Below are 27890 nucleotides of genomic sequence, written 5' to 3' on the forward strand. Positions count from 1 at the left end.
AGCAATTGTAGAAGGCTATTAGGAGCTTACAAGGGAGATTGTTAACAAATAACAGAAACAAATTCTGCTGAAGAGGTTCTGAGCTATTTGAATTCCCCCAGTCGCCTCAACTACTTCAGCTTCCTACCTTATGCCTCCTCCCATCATTAACCACACACTTAACCACTGTGTTTTGCAAAGTGTCAGTTCAGGTGGCCCAGAAGCACTGTGATTTTTATGGCTGTTAAGAAAATCTGATCTTGTTGAACTCTGAACATTGCCATGACCTCAGATACGGCACRGCAGCCTGGTTCATGGATAGACACGTAGGAGGTAGGTGGGGTTGTACAACACAGCTAATGAGCTGGTGGTGCAGGAGAGGAATTCAGAATGATGCCTATAAAGGTCTGGTGACTGAAGCAGTTGCRATAATTTTGCATAATCACTTCTTTAATGCTGGGAGCGTAGGAACTGGTGTGCTGGATGAGCTTGAACTCCACTTGGGCACTGCCCAGCCCTGACCCATGAAGTATACTAGCAGTTTCAGAGAGTGACTCCAGAAAACCCAAAACAGACTACTGTGGGAGAGCTGGTAGGTCTCTAATACRTTCAGCACAAAGCTTTATACCTTCCAATGCCTATTTCTTTGTGCTTACTTACTGTTTGGGGATATTTTCATTCTTTATAAAAGTGTCCAGGTAGTGTCCCTTAGTTCTAGCAAGTGTTTGGCTTCAGTGGCCGAGTACCACAGTCAAATTACTGACAAAACATTGACTTCATTTACCATTTTTATAAGGTGCTACAATCTGGCCATATAATTTTCTCCCCTTCCCTGGTCCTCCCAGAGCAATCATAAAATTGAGGTCAGCACTTCTCTGGTAAAAGCAAAAWTATCCACAAATTGAGTAAAAGAAGAGCTCCATTTATTGAGGAGTAAGTAGGTGACTATTACAGTTAGCAGAGCCAATTACTAGAGGTAYACATAATCATATGTGAATGTGCACATATAATTTATTAAAAGATTATCAGTTCTTTTTTAATTTCCTAAGAGTTCTTGTTGCAGCCAGATCTATTCAGCAATCACAGGAGACCGCGCTGCTCTGTTCAGAGAGCCCAGGGCCAATTCTCTCTTCTCATRCATCTCAGCATCCTTACTGCCTTCCAAGGAGCTGCCTGACTCTTAATAGGAGAACACAGTTGTTTTAGAAATATTTCAGCTGTGCATAGTGGCTTAAGTAAAAAGGCAATGGGAAATAGTTAGCATTTTTCCGTGGTGAAGAATTTTACTGCTCCTTGCAAGCCTCAAGAAAATGCTCTTAAACCATCCCCCTTCCCCAAAGAAGGGGCAGCACRTTGGATGAGAAGTTTTCCTCTGTTAATTGCTTATTTTCAGTTACAGCACCCACAAAAAAGGAAACATACTGGAAGTGATACAAGGATGTTTCCACTTTAGGCAACCTGATTAATAAATGTAATTTGGAAAAATCACATTTTAGCCCCAGAGGCTTGCTTTCTTTTTCTTTTCTCTGAATTTTTAGCAAATAATACTTTTCTCAAAATTGAAGGTAGGTATTTTATAAAGAAAGTGAAGTGTTCATTTCTTTCATAGTGATTAAATAGTTAAGAGAATAAGTTAAATATTAAATAGTTAAGAGAAGCCACCTTTTTGTTTTCAAAACTGTGTTTTCAGAAATAATAAAGCTCTGCTTCACAAGGTCAATTTTCTATTAAAAAATGTACACCTAACAGTCAAATTCTTCCTATACTATTTAATCCAGCTAGCATTTTTATGGTACCAAAGAAAACAAATTAATATTAATCATTTTTGCAGCAGTGTATGAGTTATCAGGAGTGGTGTTTTATTTATGCCTCTAATATGCCGGAGCTGTCTCTCAGTAACACTGCGTTATGTACTCCCTTCCTTATTGAGACTTACTAATGCAGTGCTGGATTTGCAGCTACTGAAACTAAATCTGGACAGGATTGTTTTTCAGGATAAATGCTTGTACACTAAGGCAATAGTTACATGCTATACTCAATTAATTCAGTGAAGAAGGTGGGGGTTAGAAACTCCTCTTTCCCTATTTTTCACCATTGTATTCTGGTTTTCTACACATTTATTTAGGGCATTACAGCTGTTGATATGACTAAGTTTTAAGCAGGATTACTGAAATAATCAATGTTAAAAAATAAGTCCTCAGAAATAGTATTTTGACCATGGATCGTTTCAGTTGTTCTGTTTTTAACTGGGACAAGTGGTTGAGGGGAGTTTTCGGGTGGCCTCCCAGGCACAGCCAGGTGTCCTACAGCCCCGGGGCAGCACGGTCCACAGCCTGCCGCCGTCCGGCGTGGCTTGCCGATGGGACGCGTAAGAAATAACGTGGAGCTTGAACTTCTGTGATAAGGTATCCCCATCTTTCTGTGCCCTGTCTCCTGTGTCACTGAGACACTGCTACCCTATGGCTGAGAGGACTCATCGCAAATATTAAGCATGGCTACAGTCTGTGCCCTCTGCTGCGTGCCATCGCCATCGACGAGTTCTGTGTACTGATGATTGAATTAATACTCCAAGGCAGTTGTTTCCAAATAGATGTCCTACCTAAACTAACAATTTCTGGGAGAAGGTGATAATTACAGCTAATAGAAGCTACAGCAACGCTTTACAGGCCGCTAGAATATGAAGTCAAATGATCGGAGCTGTGCAGGAAAGTAATGAGGAGCTTGATAATTTAACTGATAAGCAGCTCGATAATGGGCTAATGAGCAGGATATTTGCAGTATATTGAAGGACTAATGAAGGACTATGCAAGGTAACTGTGGAACTGTGCAATGAGACTAYGCAGAGTAGGAATGTGTGAATATAGCATTGGAAGATATGTGGCATATACTGAATATGTGGTGCTGCTAACTGTTGAAATTTAAGTGTGCGAATGTGTGGTCATTGTACAAATAAAGTAATTAACCAAAAAACTGCATGATAAATTCATGACAGAAGATAACCAGTAAGAGAATGTGTGATACAGTATGTGAGATACATATTATGTAAAAAGAGCCAGATTTGAGCCAAATAACTCACACATACACAGAGCTATATTTGCCAYCCTCTATTTGTCCTTATAAGGAAACATAAATTATTCCAGTTCTGTGCTAAGCTTTGTGTCTGGGCAAATCTGAGTGTGGGTAGATCCTGCACAAGATTTGTTAGAAACTTTTTCTAGAAAGGTAACGTGGATAAAAAGTTGTAGTCTGGCATGCCAGTAGTGGGTCCGACCAGGCACTATRGAGAATCAGAATTCAGAACATGTTGATCCTCTTTGAGTTCTTACTGGATACAAATGCAGCTGTTCAGTGTTTTTTTTTTTGTTTTGTTTTTGTTTTGTTTCTTTCCTATGGGTATTTGGAGTCAGTATTTCACACTCAAATGTGAATATATATTTACAGGTGACTGAACTGCTGCTAGGAATGGCAGCTTGTCCTTCCTTCACTGGGCTTCCAGGAAGAGATGGAAACTGCAAACTCYACATGTACTCTCTACAATATCTGCTGTAATGGGATGAAATCTTTAGAACCGTATAAATACAGAGCTGTACCATGTTTTGTGCTCATCAGAGCATTACAGAGCAGTTCACTTTAACGAAAAAGGTTGTTTTGATAGACTAATCTAACAGTTCTTAAAAATACAGATAATGTTATGAGTAATGGGTTGGTAAACAAAAGCAGGATAAATTCACCTTCTTGGTGCATATGAGAAAAAAGATGAACTCTGTATTACTTAAACTTGAAGTTGGTAAACTGTTTAGCTGTTAGATCTTGCCTACACTATTGACTATTTACAGTAAAACAGGAAGGAAACAAGCAGGAAGCATTTCTATAATATTTCTATTTTTGAAAGCAAAAATATCACTGACATTGAAAAAGGTTCAACTTTTCTGGAAAGCAGAGGGAGGTATTTTTAGAAAGAACTTMAGCAGAGCTGATGGCTGATAGGTAATGAGCTAATTGGATTGCTAGGTGTCATACATTTCTACAGCTACCGAAGAAACATTCATCTGCACAAATTCCTAAACTGAGSATCAGGTACTGCAATGCAGCCATCACAGTGTGTTTCTGCTCTGAAGAAAGGCTTTGGATTTGGGGGGATTTTTGTTGTTGGGGGTGTTTAAAAAGGTTTTGTAAGGCTAACCAATGTCTTTGCAATTTCCATGTTGTACATACAAGGATCTTTGGAGTCCTCTGCTCGTTGAGTGATAAAGATATATTAGTGTACAGTTTTTTAAATGATAGTCCTCAGGTTACTTCCTTTGCAGTAGGTTTTTAGTTGGAACTTTGTGATATATCTATTTTAGATATCTCATCAGTCAATCCTTCATTATCCTTCATATACTGTCTTATAGATACCTATGTGTTTTCCTTGTAACAGAATATTTTGCAATGTTGGAGGTAGTATTTTCTCTGCTTTTTTTGTAGAAGAGAGACCAGAAAGCGGAGGAAATCCCAGTCTTAGACATGAATCTGTGATGTAGTGAGAACTTGGCTTCATTTCTCCTGCACTTTAAGGTTAATGATGTAGCTATTGGATTAATCTTCTGACAAAAAGATGGAGGAAGAGAGAAGAAAATATTTACAATACAATATGAATAAGATTTAGATGGGAAGAAGTCCAAATGTTATGCATAGATCCATGCTTCTTCAATACTGTAATGTGCATCTCAGTTGAATCATTAATTCTTTTCACTAATCCAAAACAGCAGATCTCCTCTGTGTCTTTTCCAAGTGCCTTTCTTTGGCTAATTAAGTAATCCTTGTGTCATCTGAAACCTCTTCATTGTTGTCTTCAGGATTTTTGGTTAATTGGAGAAAATGTACAGTAGCGCTTATGTTGCTAGCATGGAGACTGAGTTAGTCTTCAAGGACAAAAAAAATCTAATCACCATRTGTGTATTTAAATGTCCCAACCATTGTCTTTCTAGTCAGTCTCTTCAATTAACTGAGAATTAATGAAAATAAAAAGGGAAGCATTTGCAGTTGATGTTTTGTTTTCTTATTAAATTTGAGATGGGAATGCAATGTCGATCTCTTTCAAAAAATATCCATAAAATCTTACTATCTACATTTTAATATGTTTGTTTGATATACATTTTAATTTATATTTGTAAATGTCATCTTGGAAAGCACCTAACTGAGCCATATTGAATTATAGGTGTGAGTCTTCAGTGGAGAGCAGTATAATGATACTGAAGTTTAGATAGGTAAACATTTGGTTAATGTTTCTTTCAGTACATCTTAAATTTCTTTTCTTTCTCAACACTTCTGTTGAAAGACTCAAGAGTTTAGGTACAGTTCCAAATTATATTAGGCATAATTTTATTTTAGCTCAAATATAATAAAAGTAACATTTTAAAGGGACAGATCCACCTTTCCCCAGAGTTTAGGGGGTTTTTAAAGCTTTGATTTCATCAGGGTACATCTCTGTGCCACTTGGATGTTTTCCCAAGTATAATTTGAGCTCACAGTATTAAAACAAATARGAAATACACGATTCTGTCCTTACTGTAGTTATAATCGTACATTGGACAATTTTGGCAATTGTTTTTCAACGTACTATTATTGCAGTGACAGGTGATTTTTCCGTAAAGAAAAAAAATTGAAGAATTACAGTTCATCTTTCAGCAGATACACATACTTTCAAAGAAGCTATTACTTARCAGGAAGGCCTGTCAGAAACGGGTTGTGCGGCGTCTGCATCCGCACATGAGTAATCACGTAGCCCTAGCATCGACGGCTCGACCTGTCCTGACGGCCCATCGCTTGAATACTGAAAGGTTTATTCCTYTGAGTCCTCCACTTTGCTGAGCTTTGCTATGCTAAGAAACATCCATATGCGCTATAGCCTTTAGTACAGATGGATGAGCAGCAGCAAGTAACAACGTGTGCAGAGCTTGCTGCATCCACGAGGATGTCTCACAGAGAGCAAAAAGCGTACCTAACTGCAGGCCCTTCACAAGTGCATGTCAGGCTCATCTTTGAGAAATCAATCTTTACACTTCACCCTCTGGTTTACAGAGTACCAGGACTGTGCTTCTACTACAAATAAACCATGCTCTCTGAGGCCCCTTCTAAAGGCCCCTTCTGCTCTTCCTATCACCTCCCTGTTGCAGCCTCTTTCCATTTTTACCTTGAAATGCTTTTTCATGAATTTTTAGGAAGGAAGAAGAATGTATTTATCCTACTAAACACAACTGTTGGGGKTTTTTTGGTTTTGTTTTTTTTCCTCTCCTTAGGGCTTTTGACACAGTACAAGCATGGTTTTCAACACAGAAAAAAAACCCTTTTATTACCGGAGCAGCCTAAGTGCTGCTTCTTAGCCTATTCCTGAAGTRGCACACTCCCCCGGGGATGGCAGAATTGCTAGCTCTTCCTCCCCAGCCCTGTAACCCCATAGTGTTGKTACAGGACATGGAATACTGTCCTAGCCGCGTGCCACCGCAGGGTCACTCTGTGCGTATGCAGAGTCACCGAGGAGCTCGCATCTCTAGCAGAAAAGTTGTCGTGACTTGTCTCTGGCTTATAGCACATTTTGAAAATCAATTGTTTTGGACACCTTTTCCCTTGAACAATGTACTTGAACTCTGCCCTCTTGCATATATATGTCTCAAAGAGCAGCTCACATTGCTGGATTTTCTGGGTTTTAGTAACACAGATTTTAGAGTCTGAAGAAATTTCTCCAGAGATCCATGGATGTCCTGCCAGGTCCTTCCTGCTTGGGCGTAGTGCACCGTTATGCACATGCATTAGCATGTAGTGTCAAGTTGGAATTGAATTTCTTCTTTTTTTCTCCAACTTTTCTTTTCTTGAGATAACTAGTATGTGCCAGAAACTAAAAGATGTTGGCCATATAAATTTTCTACATTTTGTCTGCAAATACCTCAGTTGCCCTAGCATACTCTTTTTTTGTTACAGTTTTATTCTGGCCTTTTAATACTTTTTGTAAGTCATGAAGGTTAGAGCAGGAACTTTTAGAGTGGAACTTTCTGTATTATTTTATTCTCTTTGGGCTTATTGTCTGTACTCTTTTCTTAGCTTGACACAGTTGCCATCACCGTTACTCTTGTGGAGTTTCTCTCTAGTGAACCCATTGTATTAATCCTGTAACTGCCTCTTCAAAGTAAATTGGATCATCTTTAAGATTCAGAGAATTATTTCAGGATTTTATTACAGGGCAAGCCACTGACCTGATATTTATTTTCTTATAGAAACTGTACTAGGTTCTTGTTTCTAACGTACTTACTTGTTCTGCATGATTTCAGTACATCTGGCTGGTCAGTATTTTAGTGTTTGCTTTAATTTCTTCTCTGTCAAGCCCTTCCAGCAAATTAGCTTTAGCACTGTCCATCGTTTCCCCCCTTTGAAAATTAATCAGCTTCTTGTGGATCACCCAATGTAGTGGAATTGCATATATTTGATTTCTGCATAATTATTTGTCAAAACTGAATTGCTATGATTGCATTAATTTTTGTAATGCATTGTATATCTGCAGGCCAGGCAACATTATGGGGGGAAAAAATGGATCAAACCTGCTCAGATGTCACTATAATATAGATAACCTTGCAGCCTTAGACTGAAGTGACGTCTGTGGCAGGACTTGGCGATGGTGAGGCTGGGAGCAGGGTGCAGGGTAGACGGCAGGCCGTGCTCGGGGCAGCCCGTCCCCTAGAGGTCCAGTGTCACTCCAGCGGAAGACAAGGATGTAGTTTAGTGTCATGTGAAAGAAGTTCACCCACAACTATCTGTTCTAGAGAGGGCTTCATGGTGATGAAGGGACAGATGCTTTCAGTGTGTCTCAGTCCCCTTCCAAATAAGAGGGGAAAATTTGTTTTTATGGAGAGACCATCTGGTGCATTTAGATCCTGTATAACACGAATAAGGTTTCATCCAAAGTGATTTAAGTTCAGATTTGACTTGCTTTGAGTTTTGCTGAACCTTAACTAACATCTTACCTGTGCATTCTTCTTGTGCTACGTATTTCCGATACAGATGCCTAAAAAAAATGCTGKTTTATACTGCAGGTTTTTCAGATAAATAAAGCTATATTTCTACATAGTGCCCACAATTACAGTATTCATAGGTTTGTGTGTAATGCACGGTGATAGTCCGGTGCTTTCTTTGCTTTTATTTATTCACAGCTATAGTGATCATCTGAAAAAGAGCTGGAGGAGGCTGCTACTTTTATCATGTACAGATTCTTGTAGAGGTCCATTGCGACTCTTCCAGATCTCAGGCCAAATTGTTCTCTTATGCAGCCCTAGACTCTGCATAGATAAGTAGGTGTTGTTAGTACTCAGACACAAGCCTTTGCTGTGATTRGCTCTTTTTTTCACGACTCATGGGTAATGATGGGAAGGTATACATTTTGTGATTCTTTCACTGCAGTATAGTGTCGTCATGAAAACTAGCACTTCATAAAATTCTCAAACCTGCAAAAATACGCTTAAGAGTGGCACGTTTCTTTTAGTTGCGTATGAGCAAGGAAAAGAACAAAAGAATGGCAGAGAAGCATAGAGAATGGATAGTTAGTGTTACAACATGTTTTTCTRCTGAGGCCTTTAGAAGAAAGCACTTACAGATGTTTGATTTCTTTCAGGTCATCAGATTTTGGGACTTTGTACACAAAGCTGAATCTACAGCCTGGGATTGCCACTGTTATTGACAATTTCTACATTTGCCCCACCAACAAGAAAAAGGTATGTGACAAAAAAAAGGCTTCTTACAGTGCAACCGAGACTCTACTACTGTGTGAAGTTTGTTTTAAAGGTTTTTTATAATAGAGAGARGTGGTTTTCATGGAGTTGCTAGTCACTACAGGTACAATTGTGACATATAGAAGTGGGTTATTTATTCTTGTTGAACAGTACAGTAGGAGAAAAATGCCTTRCTGAACTTCTGAGGATGCTGACTCTTGGAAATTGTAGGTTTTCACAGATCCATGCAAATTCTGAGATTAATATTCAACCTCCTTATCTGTTATACAGAAGTTCAAAGTCCTTTGGGGGTTGCTTGGTATAAAGTGTAGGAATTGGACAGTCTATCTTTGAGAATGATTTTTACTCTGTTTAAAACCTTAATTAAAAAAATCAAAAGACCCTCTCCTTGAAACTCTTTCTTAAAAAATGTTTCTGCATAAAAAATTGTTACTGAACCAAAAAGCCTTTCACGGAGTCCAGGAAGATTAAGTGAACTTTAAAAGTGAGAGTGAAATCAACCCATTGAATGTATTTACAGTGGATGTTATATTAGAAGCAAGCAAGAAGAGTGATTATGAGAGAAAACAATAACAACCCTTTTATGTCTGAAAAATGTCCATGATCCAAACTGCAGGAATTGTGAAATATATTGTGAACATATTACTGTGGGTAATACAAGCACAGTAGGCCTTTCATGAAGTAAGAATTTTCTCTTGATAGAGACCTTTTTTAACTGCAGTGTAATGCAGAAGAATTGATTTCATGTAGAGGCTGCTGATTGGGAGAACAGTGCTGGTTGTGTTGGTCTGTCTGTTCTGCCTAAACAAAAATCAGGATAACTCAGAGAGGCTCGTGGATGATTAACTACATTTTTTATGTCTCTTGCAATTGTGACTGGAGTTTTTGTGACTGAGCTATGCTATGCCTGAATTAGATAATACATTTTTAATCTGCTGTGAAGTCAGTAATGATTTTTCATTTCTTGAAGTGGGACTACCACCAAGTGCAGAATTTCTGAGCACTCTGTATCTCAGAGCTAAGATTTCAAGCACAAAAAGGATCCCCCCAAAAATCTTTACTCATGTCAGTTTGTGGCATGAAGGCTAGATGGAGGAGAAATCTAGGGAGAGCTTTGCCCAGCTCCTCCAGCTGCAATTTAAAAACCTCCAAAAGCATGTGGGTGTCAGTGATAGTGTAAATATGCCTATTGTCTGGCAAAATAAACAGTGGTAAGATCACTGCTGAATTTCAAGACTGAAGGACACTCTGATGTTTACAAAAACCTCATGTTAACTCAATCTCAGAAAAATGTAATTTCTCCTCAAGGCAACTTGAAGTCTGTAGACATACAAACCGTGCTTAATAAACTAACRTCATGTTGGAATTCACTTGTTAAATTTTGGTAGTCATTAAATATGCTATTTTTATGCTCAGTTTTGCTTTCAACAAGATGTTCTATAATATAAAAACAAAAAAAAACAGAAGAGCAAAAAGGATTTCTAGGGCTTGTAAATGAAGCCAGATGGAGATATATTTATACATATAAAGGTGCATACATACACACACATGGTACAGGAATGGTGAGAGCAGTGCAGTTAAATTGTTTAGCCAGTGTTTTCAGATCTGCCTTGARGGTATTGCAATCACACACGGGGGTGAGGGAGAAGTTCCCATGTCACAAGATCTGGTAAGAACATTGTCAGTCGTAATGGCAACTTTTCTGATGTTGGACATTTATTAAGGCACTAAGATGACCTGATGATTTCACAAAAGCTACTTTAAAAGATGGAAAATGTCTCCTATCTGTCCATTTCAGCATGGTTGTGCTGGGATGGAAGAGATGATGAGAGCTCTGACTCCCTTTTGAGCTGAGCAAAAGTCTCAGGGTTTCACTCTTTCTATTTACTTAGCGTAGACATCATCTGCAGAAGAATTCTTCTTGCAGATACAATGCTCATCATTTCCACCTCAATGTCACAGAGAATTGACTTTGCTTGATTTTAGGTATGTAGAGTTTAGGTGTCTACTCTAAGCTTGCTCTCTCGCCCGCTGAAGGCAGTGGAGAAACTTGGGCATCTCCACAGACACTTCATCCTATCAAAATCGTAGGTAATCCTATTTATAAGAGTAAGATGGAATGATTTGGCGGAGTTTGCTGTAAGTGACTTTATGACTGTGGGTCTGAACAGAGTCTAACTGCAGCTGCCTACAGAGGCGTATAAAGAGTTGGGAAGTGGCTTTCATTTTGCAATGCAGTTAGATAAAATTTTTGTTAGAAGGCTCCAGTCTAGCTCTTGAATTGAGATTATTTTCTCAGTTTATCTCTACCAATATACCAGCTCCTGGAGTGAATTAAGAGTTTTACTGAATATACCTGTAATCTGTGAGTTGTAATTGTACCATGTAAACCAATGGACTTAAAAGTATGGTTTATAGTGCAAATCTGAAATTATACTGAAAATGTTCACTCCCTGTGGATTCCTCTAGTTTGCACTTTCTTAAGAAGACCAGCTAAAAAGAAAATGTTGATCCTTCTTATCTTTCCTACCCTCTTGTTAAAGRCGTTAAAATTCCACAGAATTATGCTTTTTATTATGAACTGCATTAGCAAATGCAGAGGTTAAAACCGTATCATTTTCACCTAGTTCTCCGTGGAAAAGGATTGTATATGAAAGAATCAATTACAAGGTTAACTGTAGGAATGCTGGGGACTTTGAACTAGCTGGTGGAAGGAAATTAATCCATTCATAAACCCCACTGAATCCATGCAAAGARGTGACACATTCCTTTTCTATCTTACCATTCTATGAACAAGTTGTGATGATTGCTGTTCATAGGTCTCCAGGAACAATCAGAAAGGAGTTATATCAAGGTCATGTCTCCATAATCTTTTGTAGATTGAGATAAATTCACTATGCCTCGGTCTTGCGCCAGCTGAATGTAACAAAACTCTGATATAAAAATTGTGTTGCTGCAGTAACCATGGGACTCAAGCTAACAAACCCAGTTGTGACAAGAAATGATGGCAGAGCTCGGAGGGTAAAGCTTTAGAGCCCTTTGTGTGTTGCTCTGACCGACCTTTCTGATGAAATCATGGTGTGAGCTATGACTGTATTGTTTCTGATTCAGAGCTGAACTGCAGTCAGGCAGCAGCAAAAGTAGAAGACATTTGCACCTAGCTGCAAAAGACCATGTAGGTCCTTTCATAGCATTATCCTAAATGCTATGAAACAAGAGAGTAATGGAAGATATAACAGTGTAATTAGGATTCAACATTTCCTGAAAATTCATTAGTGTTTGCTGTGCATTATGGCTCTTTCAGTGCAGCATAAATCAGCATCCAAAGACAGCAAAACAATTAATCATGTTGCTCTGACATGGGTTGGGAAAGTTGTAGGGTAATGAGGGTGAGTTCTCCTATGCAACATCTCTGATRTTTTCCATTGATCCATGACATAACACGGTCGTACTCTATAGCACAGGCCATGTTGCAGTCCTTGAAGTGTCACGCACCAATAAGGAATATTCTTACACTATAAAAAACAGAACTTAATCTCCTTTTCAGTAATGACTCTGTACTAGTATTWTCAGTAGTGTCAAACTGTTGCAGGCATCCTAGAATGGATCATAGGGGAAAAATAATTTGATCTGGGTCCTCTGTTTTCCAAAGCTACGTTGCAGTTGTGATTTGGAAGTGGTGCATGCTCATGGAATAAGGAATTGTGCTTTCCACAGTCTGTATCTGGAGCTAGCCAAAGTAAATCCTTTCTACGGAGGACAAAAGTTATCAAATTCAGTTTCACTAAGATAAATTATCAATGAAATGTATAACATATGGAATATATGCTATGCTGTTTGATGTATWTATTAAATATTTATTTTATTACTGCTTGTATAATGTTGCTGGGAAGCAGTTGAGTGAAAACTGTTTTTGTTCTATGTTCAGCAAATATTTTAATCTTCATTGGCGCAAATGCAAATGAAGCATACATCCTTCGGTTTATCCTTTCCTGCAAAAGAGGCAGCTAAGCAGTATACATTCAAAGTTTTTGTATTAATAGAAAATAGATGTCGGTTGTGCATACGCTGACTTATTAGTTAAATGAGTTGAAGATTTATGCTTCCCAGCTGTCACAATAAYCAATAGCTGCGTGTTTTTCCAAACTAAGTGGAAAGATAACAAGTATGCGTTCTTGCTTGACAAGCCATGCAGTACACTTATGTGTAAGATAATCATAAAGAAATAGGCAATCCTGTATAGTATTTAAATGCCTGGTACTTTAAGAATAGTAACAGTATGAATTGTACATGATAGCAAAAGGGTGTTTGCCATGGATCTGAAAGCCTTTCCCAAGAAGCGACTGGGTTGAGCAGTGTTTATCAACACTTACAGTTAAATACATACCTATTGCATGTTATTTGTCTTTCAGAGCAAAACAATTAGTGGTGGAGCTTGGCACTTCCTCCTTGGTGGAGGAAAAGACACTTCCTTTTCCTTAAGTATCATTTTTCCTTAGACCTTACCTCTATCTTCAAACATACCGAGTAGAATTGTCTTCCAATCTTTGTAGTAGAAATTGTCAATTTAGGAATAATTCCTTTCCGTAACTTGAGTACTTGAGTAGTTAGTTACTYCAGGAAGGTTTCCCTATGAAAGTGCAGAATACAAGTCTGTATGTATGTGCTCATCATCCTTCTATAACGGCGTGTTCTTTCTGCATAAACAGTGTCACTGTTCGATAATACTCTAGTGATGCAGCTTCCAAGTACTGGTGTAACTTGACTGCATCATGTTGCTTAAGACTTCTAGGACTGTTCAGTTCATCTTCACATTTTCCTGAGGCCTCCAGAAGTAGGCCCAGYAGTCAAGAATTTACTTCTCCCACAGTATGCTGCTTAAGTGGATCATTATCAGAGGCAGTGCTGTGCAGAAGCCCACACGTTATTCACACGTGGCTGATGAACTGGTGCCTAATTGTTAGCGTATCTGGACAAGAACWGGTGTCTCTGAAATGCTAGGAAGTTCTGTGCTCTCTGCTCTGGTATCTGCGTTTGTAAAATACTTACGCAGAGTTGGGAGACGTTGGAATGAAAATCACTGTAAAGTGCAAAATCTTACTGTGCCAACATCAGAACAAATGAAGACCAAAACCACTCATGGTCTATCTGTTGTCTTTTATTGACAGCCAATCTAGGGAGCTATTAAACACAAATGGAAATGAATATGTTAAAACAGTCAGAGTCTCCACTGAGATATCACCAGCCACTGTACAGGTTTATGCAGCACCTCTGAAACCAACCCTTATGGCAAGATTTGATGGGGTGGGAATATGTATGACATACATATATGTATGACAAAGCTTAGAGAAAGCAGAGAGTCGAAGAGTTACAAATTAAAAAAAATATATAAGGAACAGTCACTAGGAATTTGGCTATTAGAAAAGTATTTGAGCTAAGTGCTAGCTAAACCAAGKCTGGGAAATGCTACTTTCTCCCTCTGACTGATTCCTACTACTTTTAAGAAAGTAGGGTTTTTTCACACTTCATAGGTAAACAGGACTGATTTTCACATCCCAACTCCTCACACCTTCTGAATGAGTCAAAGGGAATAGCAGTATTATGSTGTTATTTAAATAAGCCATCTTTCTTAAACTGTAAACTCTGAATGCATTTTTTCTATATAGTGTGATGGAGAAAAGTTTGTTTTTTTTTTTAATAAAGATTAATTTACACGCATTTTCTGTGCATTTCTCCATCGCAGTCTTCTACATAGTGAGCTTGAAAAGAATCCACTGCTCTGGTTGTTCAGATGCATTATTGTCTTTGAATGATTTTCTCCATGCATTTCTACCAGAACACCAAACCATGCAGTTTAAAGCTGTCTTCAAACTTTCTTATTTATTTTTTACTCCCTTTGACATCTTAATGTTTTATAGTCCAGCACGTGCAGAAGATGATGGTCAAAGGCTGTACCTAATTAAAAAATACAAATCTGGCTGACACTATGAACAGCAGATTGTCGTGACTGGTGTCTACAATTTCCCATAGCATGTAGGATAATTACTCCTTAAGTCAGAGGGTGTGTGGGCTAAATGGATTAATGCTTGAACAGACATTCTGTGTTATTATTGTATCCTGTGATTTGTTTCACATTTAATGTAGAGATCTCAGCTGAAGTTTTTGAGGTTGACCTTTCACTGTGATTTTTGTAATCAAATGTGTAACTTCTCTTTTTTAATTTGTAATCAGATCTAGTGTATAACTTTTGCATTTTCCTATGCTCATTCATGCAATTTTTTAAGCAAGAGTAGTCTTGTCATAACTGCATGCTTGTTATAGATTCGTTTTATTTTTATGAGTTTCCTGTCTAAATCTCATTAATCACAAATGCAGACCAACAACAACAAAAAGCCCTAATGGTAAATTAAGCTTACTGTAGTGAAGCCAAAAGTAAAAAGACTAGTTTGTGGGAGTACAACATAAAAAAGATTTATGTGAAAATGGAAAGGACCTGCGAACAAGTGTTAAGAGACCATTGTACACATGATTCTGCACTGGAGAGACATCCATTTTCCTCCTGGTAATTCTGGGAGGAGAAGGAATCCAAACATCATGTTTTCAGCAAAGTTTTATTTCCTATTAGGGTGAGCACAGGGTTGTTGCTCTGAGGAATAGAAATAGTCAGGAACATAGAGTAGAAAGCATGTCTGGAGCTACCCTCTGCATCTGTGGTAATTGTGCTGCTGCGGGGGTATCTGGCCAGAGGCAAGCCCTGAACTGGAAAGCGTAGCGATCCGTCCCAGAGGGGTTCTAAGGTCTGGGAGTTTGATTTTGATATGCCCTAAAAATAAGGGCAATTTTACAAAATTTGACCAGGCTGTCATTTCCGAGGTTTTTATTTTAAAATGTGGATTTTTAGTTCTAGGCTCAAGTCTAAATCTAAGCWGTACGCCAAAGACAAATCTAAGACTATGCAAGCAGTGTATTTCTGTTGTCTTGGCTGTCAGTTAACCAACTGRCCTGAACAGACTTCTTAATTCCATCACTGCTTGAGAGAGGAGCTGGGAGGGGACCCAAAATCAGCTARCCAGTCAAAACTGTGAAGGGTGGTAGTTCGTGGCTAGGAGGGGCCTCTAGTCTGGAGGGAGATCTCAGCTTTTCTCTGGCACACAGGTCAGAGACTTTCTGGTGTCATAGCTGGGGCTGTAACTGCGGTCTTCTGCTCAGGAACTGTTGAAGTTCATGCACTTTTTTTTTGAAGGTTTTACATTCCTGTGAGAATATGGTCTTGGTGGGTTTTCTCATGCAGTGTGGAGCTAGCAGAATTAAATATAGCAAAGAGGCAAGAGGCAAATCATAATATGTAGCAGAGCATAGGACTGTATCCAAAAGAGAAGGTGAAGACTGTGTAGAGTTACTGATTCAGGTTTGCTATAAAAAAAAAAAAGAAAAAGAAAAAGAAACAGAAAAGAAGAAGCTCTTATATCAACAATGATGAATCTTTGCAAAGGGAAAGAAGAAAAGAGAGAGAACCTAACTGTAATGAGGAAATGGTAAAGAATTAGTAACAAGCATTTTACAATACAGTATATTTAACTGATTGCTCAGTGTGGTAGCATGAAATGGATACAGTTAGGTCCATAAACAGTCAGATTTCCACTAAAACTCCTGGCAAGTGCAAGATAAGGTTTTTCTATGATGAATTTAGACTATCTATATTTACTGAACTTAAAATGTGTGTTGAGATGACTTTCATCTAATTATTTACTGAGCATCACAACATGCCCAGGTGCATGTATCAAGATTCCCACTTTACAGGAGGTAGGAAATTGGGAGCTCTTTCATCTTAACTCAGAGTCTAACCGCAAAGATGACTAACGACCAGGATAATGTTAAGGAGGGGTATGTGAAAACTTCTAAACAGTATTTGAAAAARGATGATAAATACTGTTCAGGAGGTCTGCAAGGACAATATAGAGTATGCATATTCCCCAGACAGACAGAAAATAGCTTAGTAGTGTGTTTAAAAGATTCATCGTGCTTGCTCGTAGGTCTCCTGCATCTCCAGGAGACCTGTGYCTTTCCTCCTCATTTCCCCGGTGATCGAACAGCCGCACGCATCACAAGTTCCCATGCTTCATGCCCTGCTAGCATTTTCCAATCTACTGATGTGTCAAATTCTGCTTCTCTTCACTGCAGCTGTTCAACTTTCCTCTGCTCGTGCTGACCACACAAACTCACTCCTCTTGCTCTCTCGGGAGCAKGGGTGCAGCAGGATGTTTTCCCCAGGGGCTAGCAAGGGAGCACAGTGGAAATGAGCAGGGTTTAAGCTGCTGACGCTAACATTTTTGCAGGGCTGGTGGCATGCTCGTCCCGCTGAGACTCCTCCTAAAACGGAGCAGGACTGCTAAAGCACTGTGAATCTCACAGTGAAATATTCCAGTGATTTTGTATATTCCAACCTCTGCAACCATGCTCTGAGGCACTAGCTATAAGGCATGAACATAGCTTTTGGTCTGCCAGTTTCTAGTTCTGAAATTAGCCCTGATTCCTGGTAGCAGTCACTCTGTAGCAGCAAACTCCTACRGAAAAGACAAGACAAGTGTGAAAAATACATTTTAATCATGTCTTTCTCAAACAGCCTGTTCCATTTATTTGAATATRGTCATCAAAAATTCATGCAAACATAAAACAAGTTTTTTTTTGTTTTGTTTTGTTTTTCTTTTTCTTTTTCATTTCACACTGTATGCCCCTGTCAGGCAGAGAAAGATTCTTGCTCATGGAACCTGAAATCTCGTAATTTTAAGTAAGCCATCTCTGAAGCCTTCATGACGGTGGTCTCTTTCACAGTCTAGCAGTAGGGACAGATTTTTTCCATCTGTTACAGTAAAACACTAAGTTGCTATAGTTCCTTCATACCAGAAGATTACTATCAAATGAATGGTGGATTCTTCATAGTTTCTAATTTGTTTTTGAACTGGGATCTTCTACAAGCTTTTTTTGTTTTATGTCTAACCAGTATTTCCCTCTCCCTATTCTTAATGACTTTCTGCAGTCTTTCATTGCCTCTTTCTGTCCATCCATCTCTTAATCTCTTTCCAGCTCTTTYTTGCTTTCCTCCTGTTCTTTGTTCCATTTCTAAGCATTACTGCTTTCTTTATACTTCCCAAGCAGTCTCTGGAGCAAATTAAACCTTTTTATTTCWCAGTTACAATTATTAATAAAACCTATTATTTAGAAAAATGTAATTAATGTTCTATCTTTCTGTTCAAAATCATAATTTTGTTGGAAGAATAATAAAACTGCTGAGACCTCCCTAACTATAATTCAGAAAATGAATCTCTTCAGTAGGGATGKAATGGTGATTAGATCAGGGAGATGTTAGTCAAGAGACCTGACTTCCAATTTCTATGACCTTCAGCAAGCCTGAACCTCTCTGAAGTGCAACTTCTCATTGCTTTGTACCTTGTAATATCATTTGCCTTGTGCAAAAACACTATGACATGATGTGATTTGACATCTACCTTGAAGAACAGTTTTGCTGAAAGTGCAGAATTAGTCCCTTTTATTTTTCTTATTCATAAAGYTAAAAGAATGATACTTAAGTTTGCAAAGCACCTGTGATCCTTAAATTAATGGTGTGTATTTTTGTGATTCCATTCTGAGAGGTATGCATATTTATAATRTATTTCTTCATGCCACTTTCCTGCAGTGCTGTGAGATTTACAAYACACTGAAAATAATTGTTAAAAGTATGATCTCATGTTTTGCAAGACTGATTAGCATTTTTCTGGCATGGCATGGCCATTTCAGGACATAGCTAATACTTTGCATATGAGGGTAGCATTTCTCTTYTCATTTAAATGGGGAAATTTAAACAACTTTCTCCAAATGGAACAGAATTAATTTCAGTAACAGCTTTATTAGAACTCATGGGCTTACAGTCCTATTCTGAGTCCMCTAAACAGCATTGCCACTCTGGACATTGAAATAGCATTCAGACTGGACATAAYGCTCTCCTTTTGCTGAAGACACTAAGCCTCTGCTAGAGGAGACGGTGGAGCGGTCTGGCAGGAGCGGTGCCTCAGGTAGCACTGAGGGATCCTGGAGTGTTTATCTTGTAAAGCTCACTGCCAAAACCTGACGATTGCTAGTTGCATAAAAAGCTGTGCTTTCAGCGTAGCTATGACTACAGGAATCGGACCTGCATCTTTGGGAATAAGGAAACATCTCATGTCAATTTAAGATGTCARATGCACTGGATTTCTTTTTCTCTATTGCTAACGTGTGTGCTGTTTATTTAATTCAGTCATACCTGTAAACTAATTTTTTTTCCACATTGAATCACTTCATGTGACTTTTGGGGGGTTAAAACACTTTAATAGTTTGTGATGCAGTACAGACAGGAATAAATTCGTGTACTTTGGCTAAAAGGTAGAATCTGTCCCTGAGACCAACATTGTACAGCCCCTTGTTCTTTCTGTGGGTTCCACTGGAGACAAACGTATTGCAGCTGCACAGACAAATGATTTCCTTTCCAGCATTGCAAGATGCTGTAAAGCTGGAGCAGGAGATCTGGGCCTCCATTAGAGTCCGGGAATTTAAGGGTTTCTGCTCTTCTTTGCAATTGCAAAGCAGAAAGGCTCCTCTGATACTCTCCCATGCTGGATGTTATTGCAAGGTCCAGGCATAATTTTTCAGTTGACATAGGCAGACACAGTCTATAAAACTGTCATTTCTGGAATAAAATGCCATTCAGAAGGTACTAGCATTCCAGTCTAATATTGTTTGGTATACTATAAGACTATATTAAAACCGCTTGTGAGTTGTACTCTATCACAAGCTCTCAGAACTTTATATGCATGTAGATGATTTTGTGCCTCCTGTTAATAGCTCTGGGAATTCTGGAGATTGGATTTCCGCAGATGTGGAAACACAAAGATGTAAATGACTTGCTTGGGAAATAAATGAGAGAGGTTTAATAATATGCCAGGTGTCTGTGCCAGCCTCTGTGCTTCAAGCACGAGACTACCCTTTTGCCCCTCTCAGAATAATAGGTAAATTAATCTGAATGCATCTCAACCAGTTCAAAGGAGAGGCTTGTGGAAGCACTATTGACACCATAAATATTGCCAGCAGCCAAATATATGAAAGCTTGTTTTCCAAATAATAAGGAAAAGCTAATATTTTTAGAATGTAGGACTGCAGTATGAGAAGTATTTTTCAATGGTAAAATCATAAACAGCCTTAAACAAGGAGACTAGTTAGGGCTTTTTTTTTTGTTATTCTGGAAGACTGAATAGATAAATATATAGAATTTGATAAATTATTCAGTAATATCTCTTTCAAGACTGAAGATGTGACTCTTGAGCCAAATTTCTTATATAGAAAGCTTGTTCTTGATATGGGTGAAATGGAAGTTAGAAGAGCTTTTCTAAATGATTAGAGGCAATTAGAACTGCACCTTTAAAAGTTACATTGAGGAGCAGAGAAAGAAGCTTATTACAGGTAGGAGCCCGTGTTTGAAAGCATTGGTCCTGTGGCTCTGCACAGTTTGTAGAATTCACTCTTAATATTTATCTACTATAAATCAATTACCCTGTAAAACACGACTAGGTTGGGATACGGCCACAAATCTTTTTCAATCCCTTGAAAATTTCCAAAAACATTTATATACTGATTTATAGATGAAAATAAAAATATTGGAAAAGAGTTGATGGATTCAAGATAAGGAAAAGTAGTTTAGATTAGCTGAAATATTTTATTTCAACTGTGATCTTTTTCAATGCAGTGTATTAAAGGTATTTTGTTGGAAAACATTGACTTTGCCAGTCCAGCATTTTCTGCCCAAATTTATTTTTTCTGAAAATTCCCTTTTGAACATTTTGATAGCACATTATTTGGGGAAGGTTCTCTTTTTTGGTAAAACATTTGTTTGGGGTGGATTCCCCCCCCCCCTTGTCTGCCTCCTCCAGAGAAGTTAATGCAGCTTTTAAGTGTCTGAGGGTGTATGCTTTGCTRTTCCTTAATACAGCTGTGTTACCTGCCCCTGCGTTTAAACTGTGTTCACAAATATAAGCTGAATATTACCCAGTTATATCCCAGAAAGAAGCTGGATCTCTAAGTGGTCATGATTGCAGATAAGTTTATTTAAAAAGCACCACGTGATGCAGTGGTGGAACCCAAGAGTCCTCCTTTTTGCCTTCTTTGCAGATTAATYTATATGCTTCAGCTACCAAATATCCACAGTGAACGCCAAGATTGTAAACTGGCAACAACGCCTRCCTTGGGAGGGGGCAATGGGCAGTGTTCAGAAATCTTAAAAAAGACCCCAGCTATTAAGGCTATTCTCAAGACTTTAACCATTTTTACTAGTTCATAGAAGGGTGAAGGATAACATAAGAATGCACAATGTATTTTCAGTCCACTTTTTAATCCAATAATTATATGTTGATAGCTGGACTGTAAGATACCGTTGTGCTTTTTCCCTGCAGGGTTTGAGTTTCCAGCTTACTTTGATTTCTTAGGAAACTACAGCGATCAACAGAAGACCTCCAATTTAGGCTTGCAGAGCTCCATTATGCTATGTGGTATGGTAATCAGGGCCACTCCAGATTGATGACCTTTCATCTAGGGCTGTTGTTTAACAGCGTACAGTGCTGCAATCTGGGCTTTCATGTGGTTTGAGTATTGATTTTCTAGATAGAGAGAACTGCAGTAATAACCTGGGGAGGCCTGGCATTGCTGCGACCTGCTTTGCTTGTGTGCCTGTCAGCTCTAGGCAAAGCAAGCGGTTCCCTGGGACCACAGCCAGCTGGGGACAGCAGGTCTGTCCCTGCTTTGCCTGTGTGCACACCCTCAAAGGTTGTCCAGTTTCTCCAGCATAACTGGCCCTCCCTCCAGCTCTTCATTCCACTGTTCTTCCCTTCCCCTTCTCTTTTTCTGCTCCCTCCTTTCCCGCTGCAGATCAGCCTGGCCCGGGCTCTTCCCAGCGCCCTTGTCCTCAGAGCAGCAGGGTTCATCCCAGCCGGTATCGCAGGGAAGCCTTGTGCTGGCACTGCGAATGCRGCCAGCCAAAGCTGGGAGAATATTYCTGTTAGACGCAATTTTGGTCAAGAATCACCTCAAAGCAGTACTCTGCTTTGATAATATCTTTTTCTTTCCTTCAGACAAAGAATAGTCTTATTCAAAACTCTATGTAAATTTGCTTCTTCTCTTTCTAAAGCTAGGGTATGAATCCCCTTTACACTAGGATACCATGGTGATGAGTGACTTAGAAATACCAAAGACAGGGAGTGTGATGATGGTTGCTGTGGTATTCTTAATCCCCTCCTGATCCTCTTTATATGAGACTAATTCTAAGTGAAGAAGCTATGGTCCAACCTAAATTCTCTCCCAGCTAGAAGAATGATAACTGGGGAGCAGTGCTGCCTCGTGGGGTTGAGCTCGTGACTGATGTCAGTGCTTGGGGTTTCCATCCGTTATGTCACCAGATGTTTTTGAAATCTTTGATACGTTTACTTGATCTAAAGKACTCTTCTGTAAATGGAGTTCTCTCACGTGAATGAGGTTGCTTACAGATTGCTTCAGGATATTGTCGATATTTGTGCATCACAAGTAATGGCAGATATGTAATATTTATAGACTCTTTCCATAAAGATTTCCACTGGGAAAAGTGGGATCACAACCAATTGCCACAGCTGCGTCTTATAAAAGCCAGCTCAGTTACCATGCCTAGGCTGGAATGATCTATCCCTATATTACCCAATAAATACACTGCAGTTGATACCTATTTGAAGAGACCTCACTCATTTCACAGTCTCTGGAGACAAAGTAAGCTGTGTGGCTGAAGCGTTGAACAGAAGAGAAGCCGTCCGCGATCTGCAGGAATAGGACAGCATATGTTTCGCTGCAGTGTGACTGGCAGTCTAGAGGCTTGAAAAATATGTTCTTGTCTTCAGGGGAGCATAGATATCAACTTCCTACATCTCRAGAGGCGTCAAAAGAACATCTGATGAGTCAAATTGCAATCAAATTAGCCTTGCTGGGGAAAAGCAAGCAACGTTYGAAATTTTGGCAATTGCCATTTTACCTTTGCCTTTCTTAATTATAAAAAATCCACTGCGATTTCTCGCAAATTTTCTTGAGCTTTACAAGAAAGCAAGCTGCTCTGAGCTATTACCCCTCTGTCTCATGCAGCCATCTGGAAATTTTAACCTTAGAARTGAAAATAAAGTAAAAAATTAAAAGACAGTTTTTATTTCTGCTTCTGTTCTCATACCTGTTAAAAATTACTGAGTTTGTCACTTAAGATTTACTGGGTTAGTCACCAGAGGGGAGAGCTATGGGATTTGTATTTATTCTGGAAAGAATGAATTGACAGTTCTTATTTTTTATCATTTCGGATAATGCTTTGACTGCCAAAGAAATACTCTGAATACCCAGTTCTGCAAATGTATTTAGTCCTAAGTTTGTCATGTCTGTGTTCAGATATCCATGCCATCTGTCTTCACGACTTTAAGAAATCTGTTACTTGTAACATTGGGGTAGTTTAGAATTTGTATTTTGTGGTAGAAGATATCCGGGATATYTGGTCCTTGAGGACCTTGAGGACCCTCACAACCCTCACTGGCAGAGAATAGGAGGTGCTTTAGAGTCCAGCAGCTTGCAAACACTGGGGGGGTTAAACAATCCTTGTACAAGATGAAGACAGAAGGTGTTTGAAATGGTTTTCAAAGTCCGTATGCTTTTTATAAAGTGGAGCCGCTTCATCACCAGGACTAGGCAAAGATGAGGGACTTCAGTTCGCTGATGATCAAAACATCCCATTCAGAAGAGGTGTTAGCCTTGTATGAAGAAGGGTYATTTGTTTGGCTGGATCTGTAATTCCATTATGCTGCTGAGTAAAAGATGTGTCTTAAAGGAGTTTTACAGCAGAGTCTGAACCACCAATTTTTCTCTTGAAGTCCAAAACACTGAAACCATATTCTGCCCAAACAGCTGCTGAGGTTTAAAGCAGAGGTTGGTTACATGACAGCTAATTGCAGCTGATTCCCTGGAAGAGGCTCAGCTGGTGCGGTGACACATCCATTAATGGAGAAATCCATAACCATTGTAATATCAAATAGGCAGACTGTTCCAATTTCTGGAGTAGMTTCATAGCTTGAATGTGTCCACCTCTCAGTATTGTGGACCAATGAGTCGTTTCATTACCCCATCCCTTATATTGATTCATCAGTACTAGTGCTAGACAAATAGAGATRCCTTAGATGTGAGGTTCTCATTTCTGATAATTTTTCACTTCAGAATTCCTTTTTCCTCATGGAAGTCATGTTTGTTATAGAAATTTAAAAGGAATTAAAAACCCCTTTCATCTTCTGTTGTCTTGCTGGGTTGAGAAATTATCACCAAAATGGAAAACTGACCATTCCAGAAAGATGAAACTAATTCAGAAATAATACAGAAAATTAAATAAATCAATGTAGATTCTTTCAGTACAAGTTGGACAGAATTGATTAGTTGTTCCATGACTATTACATCATGGYGGAATTGTTACACTGGGATGGCTAATAAATGACTCAAGAGGTGATCCCATATTTTATGGCATACCTCATGCTGTTGCATGTTGATTGCAGTTATTGAGATAGCTGAGTGGTTTGCACATGTGACATTGCCTTCTGCTGAAATCTTTGGAACAATACTTGGTCACGTTCTCAAGAACAGTGATCCCCAGCTGATCCTGGGTGACAGTCCTGAGTAGGTGGGAGAGCACAGAAAACTCTTCTCAATAGTTTTTTCTTTTTCGACATTTCCATGGCTGTGAACAACATGGAAGAGCATCATAGGCAATATATTGTTTCCAGTACTACTTTAAGAGCTAACCTAAAGACCAGTAATTAGTTGAATAGTGAAAAAAAAWTAAGATGCAAATTAGATGAGTTTACTCTTCAGGATCTAAGCGAAGAAGCATTTAGGAAAATATTGTGCAAAACTTTTACTGTTTTTACTTATCTCACTATCACTTCATTCACACTTCATCACCCTTCCTGCAGTCTACAGCCTTGTGTCTGCCACAGCTTGGGTGTTGAAAATAGATTCTTAATTGTTGTATGTACTCTGAATAACTTTTATTATCAGATTATATCCCTATGGCACAGAGTATAGCTTGAGATCTATATAATATGCTATCTAAATATGATAAGAAGTGTCACTAGAGCTCATCCTTGATTAAGAATTTATTTCATTGTCCTCTTAACAAGGATTGACTGGATCACAGGCCATTTCATTTAGAAGCCTGTATGTGAGAGCTTTGTTGATTTTTAATTTTCTTCCATTGATTTTCAGCATCCAGAGAGCACTTGTTCTCTAATGGCTCTCTGTGTTGGTGTTTGCTTCCAAATTGAAGTAAAAGATAAATGGCTTTCAGGATAATACCTCTCCAAGGGCTCTCACTTGAGGGCTGGTGACTGTTAGCAGAGCTGCAGAGTGTTTAGAAAAGTTCTGTGCTCAAACAAGAGCATTCCTGAGCCTCTAAACAGGACAGAATTGGTTTATTCCTTGGCCTGGCATCACAACAATCTCCAGTCAACTGGGAATTCTTTGCAGGGAATAGCCCAATTTGTCCCCATTTTTCTGTAAAAGTGAAATGCTCTGCAATTTTCCTAATAGAGATTCAGACATTTTTCTCATACATGTCATGTTGCTTTTCCTCAACAMGTAATTGATGTTTCAGTAAAAGCAGGGAGGAAGAGCTGCTAGTATTTGGTTAGTTGTGAACAAGTATTTGTACTAAGATGCAGTATGCTTGTGCTGAGACTGAGAAGTTTTATCCTATCTATTGGAAAACATTTTTTTGGAACTGGCTACAAATTTAATTGTCAAAYGCTTTGCTAGCTTATGAATCCGAAGCTCATATGTAAATATGAACTCAGTGGGCATTTGGGTATTTCAGGCCTGCTTGTGCACTGAGGCTGTGATACATCACTGCGATGGGTGATCGCGTCCTGTTGTGCAGCCCCTGCCGCTGAAAGGGGCCTCTCCAGTGCTCCTTATTCACTACCTGCTCAGGCCAGGCTTCACTRTTTGAAAAAGATGTGTTCATTCTCATTCAAAGCTTGCAATAGGAAACCATTGGAAAGGGGAGTGAGGCTCTCCGAGCTCCAGGGAGCAGGTCCCATAGATAGGAAGCCTCATCTCGCAGACGTGCTGGGCAGCATCTGCTCCCGGGGGCTCCTCTGGAAATGGTTGCTGTTCATTACCTCAGTAAATCCTATTTGTGTTTCACATATTTTATATGGCACATATATGCAGACTGYGTGATATATTTTCATACGTTTGAATTCCAAAATCGGGCTAGTATAAATTTTTAAGMGAGTTCAGTTATTAAACATATATAGCATCCATTTATGTCTTTTCTTAATTTTGTTTTCAGTTTTTCAAGTGTCCTGTAAAAGAACATGTGGTACATTCTGGTTACTCCGCGTTTCCTGATCCTCTTACATCAGGGTAACTCAAGCAGCCTCAGCAAAGGGCTGGGGCAAGACATGCACTCAGATGTCTGCATCGGTAGTGAGGTTAACAAACTACTTCATTATCATATAGGTCTAAGAAGTTAAAGACTCAGTCTAAACTGAAGAGAAGCTATGAACCCTGGGCTCCTTTCTCATTTTCCGTCCTTCAGATGGATATTCAGGACAGCAGAGGACAGWCACACTATATTCTGTTACAAAACAGCGACTTTATTTCCTTCACTGTAGATAGATAGTTCTCATTTATAAATTGAGATATGGAGAGGTTATGCCCAGCTAGTAAGCACTGATTTTTGTGCCTTCCATTTTATTGCCAGGTTCCCAAACGCAGCTGTGCAAGTGCTTAACCTCATGCAYGGAACTGAAGTCCATGGCGCCATCCGTGCCCCTCACACCAAACACAAACGGTTCAAACTTTTTGCAGAACCAGAACACAGAAAACAACCTGAAATGAGTTGGTAGAATGCCTCAGAGATGCCAGGTATCTCTGCTCTTCAATTTTTGCATCAAACTGCTACAGATGGGCACTGCACAATTAGAGGACTCTAAATTTACCCAGGTGGTGGATTTATATGAGGGCTTAAAGAAACTGTTCTCAGAAAAGCAGAAGAGAAAGATACAGCCCCAAAATGACCAAAGGGAAAAGCTGTTGATCCAAAGGAAGTTCAGCAGTGTCAGTTCTGTTATTGCTTCTGCTTTTGGTTCAAATTAAAGGCTGGTCCAGCAGCTTGCAAGCTGGGCGAGCGATGGTGGCGTTGGTGGCTTGCATGGTGGAGCTGAGGCTAGCTGTGGTGCGTGAGCTCGCCAGACATCTAGCACTGTCTGTGAAGCGAGAGCGTAGGTGGTGGGTGTTCGGCTTCACATAGCTGTGAAAGACTAAATTGGAAATAAGGGAGTAGAGAAGGGAAACCTTCATCTTCTGTGGAAGTGGCAAATAATTGCTTGTTTTGTGAAGGTAACTTTTTGTTTATTTTCATTGCAGTAGAGGGTAGGAGATTTTGTAAGCAAAAAATAATAAACTGAAAATTATAAATTATACCATTTCACAGCCCGTAGGTCATTCTTTGAAATTAGGAGGGAGAGAGGGATTGTGTTTGTTTGCAATGCATTAGGACTATTTCCTGGGAAACAAGCAGGACTTATACAGGGAATAGTCTTGCAATAAGACCTAGATGGACGAAACAGTGAACGTTTTCCATAATAATTCTTTTTAATAAGATGCATAACAAAGGAGTTGAGGGAGGACATTGGAATGGTTTGAAGCTGCAAATCGAGTGTTTTTATGGAAAGCTGCTTGTTATAGAAGTGTAACTATTTTTTTATCAGCATGATGTTYGTGCAATAATTGAAATATGGTTCTTAAAAAGAAAGGTATGCTGTCAGTTTTGTAATTTATAAATGCCATTTATWAGTGGGCTAGATACATGGGCCCAGAAAGCCTGAAACACATCATGCCTGCTTTGTGCTAGTTTGGTAACCAACCCACAAAATAAAAGTTTATTTTATGAACTTTGGGCAAATTACTAATATGAATCAGTAAATGGAGATGCGGGTCTGCACCACATCATTTATTTTGTGATGTTGATGAACCAGTCTCAAGCTGCTTTGAGTTCTTTATATTACTCAAAAGACCTTATGTGAA

The 27890-nt window shown here is 39.0% G+C and overlaps 1 protein-coding gene across 4 annotated transcripts in view; it reads left to right on the plus strand.

Annotated features, from left to right (window-relative positions):
- Positions 1 to 27890, plus strand: part of SORCS2 (sortilin related VPS10 domain containing receptor 2) — a 360885-nt gene that overhangs the window by 123118 nt on the left and 209877 nt on the right. For all 4 annotated transcript variants that reach the window (XM_085309605.1, XM_085309606.1, XM_085309607.1 and 1 more), the window contains exon 2: positions 8621 to 8720. In XM_085309605.1, the coding sequence (XP_085165731.1) occupies positions 8621 to 8720 (100 nt within the window). The remainder of the gene's footprint in view (positions 1 to 8620; positions 8721 to 27890) is intronic.

This window comes from Rhea americana, unplaced genomic scaffold (genome assembly GCF_003343005.1).
Source record: "Rhea americana isolate MKP2758 unplaced genomic scaffold, rheAme1 scaffold_30, whole genome shotgun sequence".
In the NCBI taxonomy this organism is placed as follows: Eukaryota; Metazoa; Chordata; class Aves; order Rheiformes; family Rheidae; genus Rhea; species Rhea americana.